The 6,648-nt window shown below is 35.6% G+C and overlaps 1 protein-coding gene across 2 annotated transcripts in view; it reads right to left on the bottom strand.

Annotated features, from left to right (window-relative positions):
• Positions 1-2,527, bottom strand: part of FABP4 (fatty acid binding protein 4) — a 5,091-nt gene extending 2,564 nt beyond the window's left edge. The window contains exon 1 of one of the 2 annotated variants that reach the window (XM_017521848.2): positions 2,364-2,527. In XM_017521848.2, the coding sequence (XP_017377337.1) occupies positions 2,364-2,436 (73 nt within the window). In that variant the 5' untranslated portion in view covers positions 2,437-2,527. Of the gene's footprint in view, positions 1-1,113; positions 1,166-2,363 lie in introns of those variants that run through there. The other variant, XM_017521849.2, reaches the window with a different exon arrangement.
• Between the last annotated feature and the right edge of the window lie 4,121 nt (positions 2,528-6,648).

Below are 6,648 nucleotides of genomic sequence, written 5' to 3'. Positions count from 1 at the left end.
AAAAAAAAAAAAAAAAAAAAAAAAAAAAAAAAAAGCACAACCTCTGAGAAACAATAGGTGTAGGCCCTATTCTTTAAACTTCCCTTTCTCTGGTCTGGATGCAACTTCTCAGGAGACCCATTGTTTATTTTCAACAAAAATATGTATAAAGGTTAAGTCTTTGGGAAGATATATATTTAAAATGTTAGCCACTATTATTTTTGTCTCTTAAGAAAATACTTGAGGCCACTTGACCATTATATAGATATTCAACATTACATTTAAGAAGGGACAAATAATTTTCAACAGAATTTTGGGTGTTAATGTAGAGTTATTTAGTTAAATGTTCATCTGTTTTCAGTGTACAAGAATCACATTTGATAGCATTTGTTGCCAAGTCTACTTTTCTGTGTTTCTTTCTCAAATTACTCCACCATGAAATGTAGATTTTGATGAATTTCATGGAAACAGAAAAGCCACCCATACTATTACAAAAGGAAAAATGTTTTCTACATTTATAACATTTTAGAATGGTGATATCATTACTAGTAATTTATAGGGGATATTTAAAAAGGCACTAGTCTTCAAACTGTGAAAACGTTAACATTTAAGAAATCATTGTTTCTTAGTTTAGAATAGGTTAGAAACCAATACGTTGATTTCCAATCACCTAAGTTATGAAATCTTCTTTCTTAAAAAGGAAAATACATTTTCTTGTGCAAGGTATGGAATGAATAATTTACATCCTAACATAGCAGCAACTTGCTGCTACTGTGTATGTCATGCAGAATTTATGACAGTAATAGATGTTTGGAATTTTTAAACATGTGCATGTAAATCTAAGCTCTTTCTTTGACTAAAGGCAACCAAAGGCTAGAAATTGGGAAAAACTGAAAGATACATTGTGCCAAATAAGTAATGCTGAGGCTCCGACTTAGCTGTCTGTCTGAAAAATGGCGGCAGGTTTTTCTTCAAGTCCTGGCTCTGTTACAAAATATAACATTAAATTTATGAAGTGAGCCGGCTTCATGAATGGAGGCAAAACTGAGTATGATGCTGGAATGGCTGACCTTAGGAAAAATCATAGACTCCATTTGCTTGATTTTGCTTTTATTTGAGTGATGAAGACAATACCTGCCCACTCATCCTCAATTAGAGCAGCTGATCTCATGCAGGAGGTATTTTATTGACCTTAATTATCATCAGTTGTCTATAATTTAAAAATACAATATTATTAGAAAATATAAATATTAAAAGCATAAAAATTTTTCTAAAAATAAATAGTTAAATGGCCCCAAATCCTGGCATTTCTGTATCGGTGGATATTAATTAGTTTATTGAATCACTTTAATTTATTCTAGAAACTTAGGTATCTCTCATGCTAAAGTCACCAATTTTTGTATCATCTAAAAACAAAAAAAATTTACAGATAAGCAAAAATATATATATATATATGTATATATATATATATATTCAAAACACTTAACACACCTGTACAGTACTGTTACCTTCTAAACCCTAAGAAAGAGATTGCAGAAAATTCCTCCCCAGTTTGTAACCCCACTTCTGACTTTCATGGACTATCCTGCATGGGGTTGAGGGAGAAAGACTTTCAAAGTGGAAGGTGCCTGAGTGAGAAGTTGCCTCTTTTGCTTTACCTCCATAGTTATCTGAGAGACATTCATCCAACAACCTGCTGACGATGTCATTAGCATCTAAAAATTAAAAAACCTCTACTATCAAAGAAGAACTATGTTACATATGTAACATTCTCTTTTTAAGTTACTTGATAATTCTACAGCATCCTATGTGGTTTCTAGTGAAAGGAAGTATTTAAGCCCTTTAAGAAACACATTTTCTGAAATTAAGATTTCTGTCTATCATAAAACAACCACATATTTTAATGGATTGACATTGAGACAAGAGAATAATTGGCTAACATACAGTTACTGGAAAAGAGCCTTGCATTAAGGGAATCTGAGTGCTTTCAGTTTCAAATGAAAATCATTGCATATCATTTTTTTCCAAGTTATTGCTTATTTTATATGCAAAAGGGAAAGAAAGAAAAACATGCAGAGAGCTATGTAAACCAAAGATACTCTAGTTTTGCAGTTAAAGTCAAATCTTTTTTTAAAGACCATAAACATTCCATTTAGACACTTTTTAAATATTGGTACACCTTTAGGAAGCATTAGTTGTAGCTTTGGTTCAGAAATTCACTAGAAACAAATGATTATCACTTGCTATGTGTGGAGCCTTTCTATAGAAAGCAGCATTTTCATTTCTGGCCAAAGCTTCCAGACACTGATGTAAACACAGCTATAAACTCTTTTCCCCAAAAGAAAATGTTATAAATCCACTCATTCCCCAATGCTTTTCCTTACCTACTTCTTTCATATAATCATCAAAGTTTTCACTGGAGACGAGTTTCCAGGTACCTACAAAAGCATCACACATTTTGTGAGTTTTCTAGGATTATTCTTCAAGGTGAGAAGGAAGCTGCAGTTTTCAGGAGGGTGCTGTGACCCTCTTGAGTCCAGATAACTTCCTTTTAAAGATGCTCAGAACATGTGATCTTAGGAATGACCAATTGGGAATGATACCCAATCATTTCCTTCATTACCGGCCTCTGCATTTTTTTCTCTGAGTCATGTTTTTAATAGAAATCTCTCAACTTTGGTTCTCCCTGGCAAATAGTCTTTGGACTTAGAGTAGAAATTATTTTAAAACCACTAACAGGATATTTTAAACATTCCTGTTTTGATAGCTTAATGCTCAGTGCATGAATTTTCCCCTATTTTTTCTATATATACTTACCCCAGTGTAAAGAAGGGAAATTATTTTGAGATAAACTTTGACCTTCTTTTTTTTAATTTAAATTGCAGTTGTGTGGTTCTTTTGAGTTGAGAAACATAAGAACTGCCTTGGAGATTCTTACATAATTGCAAAGGCTCTTTGGGAGAGTACTGGCTCAGGAATTACCTGGCAATTAAAACAAAATAAATAACGGCATTTAAAAGTACTCCAGATTTCTAATTTCAAATGTTTTATATGATTTTAAAAGTACATTCAGTTCACCTACCAGGAATCTGGACTGTAGATTTTATTGAAATGATAATTTAACCTCATTCTTTCCGTCTCCTAAATGACAGCAAGCATTGATTTCCACAGATACTTTGAAAAATCAGCCACATTCTAAAATATTTTCTTCATACTGAGAAAATGCATTCAATTTCTGAACAGTATTATGAGTTCCAAATTTATTCAGATCAGAAATGGTGTGCTTGCAAACTACCAAAACCAATATCCTTCTTTCACACAGTGACCAATCTGTGAAATTAGTTTCCTAAAGTAATCATGGTTTTCAATTCCCTTCACCCCATGCAAGAATGATGAAAGATGTTCACATGTGCTGCAAATTCCCATGAACATACCCAGATTTGGTGGCAAAAAAAGAAAATAGTGTATTTCAGAGTGATGCGTTACTACACTGTGTATCCCACTGAACAGGAACTGCTGAGCATGTGACTGATTCACAAGCCTGTGTAACTATCCTGAGGGCTTCCCAAAAATGTTTGTGGCAGGAGATTCTGTAAACAACAGGATTTTCTGTAGGAAAGCAAGTCGCTATGAAAGCCTGATAAAGTTAGGCTTTGCATTTGTTAATGGCACAATAATAACGCTCATCTACTCTGGACTGTTGCATAGATACATAGACTTTGGCGATGTACCATCCAGGTAGGCTTGCTATTAGTGATTTGCCTGTTTCCCATTGAATAAGACGTTTCAGGTATAAAGTGAATGAAAGTGACAAATCTTAGAGGGATGTTTTTGATAATGTTTTAAATTAATTTGCTTCAGACAGGTTTTTAAATGATTGAATTTGAATACATACTATATGTATTGTAACACTGCAATTTGGTTTTTAAAAAATTTTTATTTCTGTAGGTTTAGGGCTACATGTGCATTTTTGTTACATGGGTATATCGAATAGTGATAAAATTTGGACTTTTAGTGTAACCATCACTCAAATAATATATATTGTACCTAATAGGTAATTTCTTTTTTTTCTTTTTTTAGATGGAGTTTCGCTTTTGTTGCCCAGGATGGAGTGCAGTGATGCAATCTTGGCCCAATATAACTTCTGCCTCCTGGGTTCAAGCAATTCTCCTGTCTCAGCCTCTCTAGTAGCTGGGATTGCAGGTGCCCATCACCACGCCCAGCTAATTTTTTTTTTTTGTATTTTTGGTATAGATTAATTCATTGTTAGATACACATAATTACATATTCAATAAAATGCCTGAAGGAAACCCTTCTTAGATGGGTTAGTGAGAGTCCACCAGCATGCCTGTAAAAAACAACAAAAAAAAAACTTGAAGAATATTTGTGGGCCAGTAGCATCATCTTCGATATGAGCATGTGCCGTGTCTGATCATCGCTGGAGAAATGGTATAGTTGAGATTTTCTAGAAACAACTACTGGCTCTTTTAATGAGTTCATATAAAGAAAAATAGTAGTAATCTATAGTAAAGGACCTTGGTAACTTAAACAGCAATGAGAGATTTAAGATAGGAGAAGGTAGTTGAGTCCACAGGAAGACATTTCATATGATCACTTGTTAAGAGTAACAAGGCTTGGCAGAGTTTCTTACCTGAAGAAATATTGCCCTTAAAAGCAGCTCAATGTATATCCTAAAAACGTGGAACATGTTGTGGAATACTAATATTCCTACTCTGCAGAGGTCCACTAAGTTATGTCTTGTACAGGGTAGAGAACTCTTTCTGGATGATAAGCTGTCCAGAAATTGAATGCAGAGAATGGGATAATGGAATGAGGTAATGGAATGAGACAATGGGATAGTAGTGAAAGAAATTAAGAAGAGCTATAAGTGCCTTTTGTACAAAACATGCTGATATCAAGAAGACTATCAAAACAAAACACTTTTAAAATGGCTTTGTACATTACTTTGGTCCCACGCTGGTAACTAGAATGGGAACATCGATTACAAAAGAGAGACACAACTCTTTCTGGATGATAAGCTGTCCAGATGCAAATCTGCTCACAAGGCAAAAATTAAGAGAGATGCAGGCTGAGCAAGGGTAATGGAATGAGACAATGAGATAGCAGTGAAAGAAACTGAGAAACAATATAGAAAGTATATAGGATGCTCCTTCCCTTTTGGAGGGGCCTACTAACTCAGAAACAAGGTGCATAGGAGACGATTTGCCTTTGACCATGAAAAGAATTCCCACAGAGGTGACTATACTTTTATTCACACATACCCTAATACAGCATAGACATGCACACACCAGGTCAGAGTGTTTCCTTAGGGCTGTGGGAAGGGATCTTCAGCAGCCAGAGCTTTGCTTTTTTGGGGGGATGTGGAGGCTGGGGACACGGCCCCAGACCCTCAGTGCTTAATAGCCCTGCTCAGGCCGTCTGCCTTGCACTTTGCTCTCCTATGGACAGCTTCCATGGAATGCGTCCCTCTGACCTTTGCCTGTGTTTATTTCTTTTGGAGGAAATGAGAGTAATTTTTCTGACAATTTTTAAGTTGAAGAGGAAACATACCCACTCTCTGAATAATGAGGAGTAGGGACAAAGCCCTGATGAGGGGGAGTGTTTTCACAGCATGTATGTAACAGGTTAAGACAAGGTTCATGCCAATGCTCTCCTTTTATTTGAAACAAAGTTCCTTTCTTAATGCATTATTAGTATCAGTGTTTTGAGGTTTGTCAGAGTTTTAAAATGAAACTGTAATAGGAAAATCAAGCATATTTTATTTGGTTCTCTCTCTCCATGGACTAGTGGGAACATTTAATATGAGAGTTATTTTACATTTCCTACCCTGGGTTTAACAGGCAGAGTAAAGGTAGCTCTGTATAAGTTTGTGTGTCATTTACTGCACTGTGAGCGGTCACTGACTCTTAACTCTAACTTCAAAATGCGACAGTTTTGGAAAGAGCGAGTAAGCCATAGGCTATGGATCAGTTATGGGGTAGTGGCTAATTATAGACTTCAGTTGTGACTTGTTGCCCAACACTTCACTTGCCCTCTTACTCATTAAAGGAACTCTTCATACATAGTGTAGTGAGTACAAGAAGGAGCTAACAAAAGAGCTAGCAAAGCACATTCTGAATATAAAGTAGCATGCCCTACATTGCCTTTATATAATAAAGCAGTCCTCATTATGAACTGACTGTAAGCCAAAGAGAACAAATCCCTAGAAAATGTCCAAGGGACAGACAGAACACACACACACACACACACACACACACACACACACACACACTTCATGTTTGTTTTCTTCTTTGTATTCATGTAACATTAAATTATTCCCCTTCTGATTCCCAGGTGTGAGGTCTTTGGGGATAGGGGATATGTCTTACACGTCCTTGTATCCCCAAGGCTTATGTCTGACATGTGGTAGTTCCGTCTAGTTCATTGTTGAAATAGGAGAAAATCAATCAGGTTAATTTAAATCACATTGAGGTATAAATGGCAGATGTAAGTATTTGCATTTAAATCCTGACTGACCCCCTCCCCAATGTTGTTTGTGACAGAGTCAAGGGAAAAATTTCAGGTGTGGCCCTCCAAAGATGTGACAGGATGTAAACTGCTATTTGTTTTTATCAGAATTGTTTTCAATCCACAAGGAAGGAACATACC

Source organism: Cebus imitator, unplaced genomic scaffold (assembly GCF_001604975.1).
Source record: "Cebus imitator isolate Cc_AM_T3 unplaced genomic scaffold, Cebus_imitator-1.0 Scaffold22, whole genome shotgun sequence".
Taxonomy (NCBI): Eukaryota; Metazoa; Chordata; class Mammalia; order Primates; family Cebidae; genus Cebus; species Cebus imitator.
The sequence above is the reverse complement of the archived record's forward strand: the minus strand, read 5'-3'. Positions and strand labels throughout refer to the sequence as shown.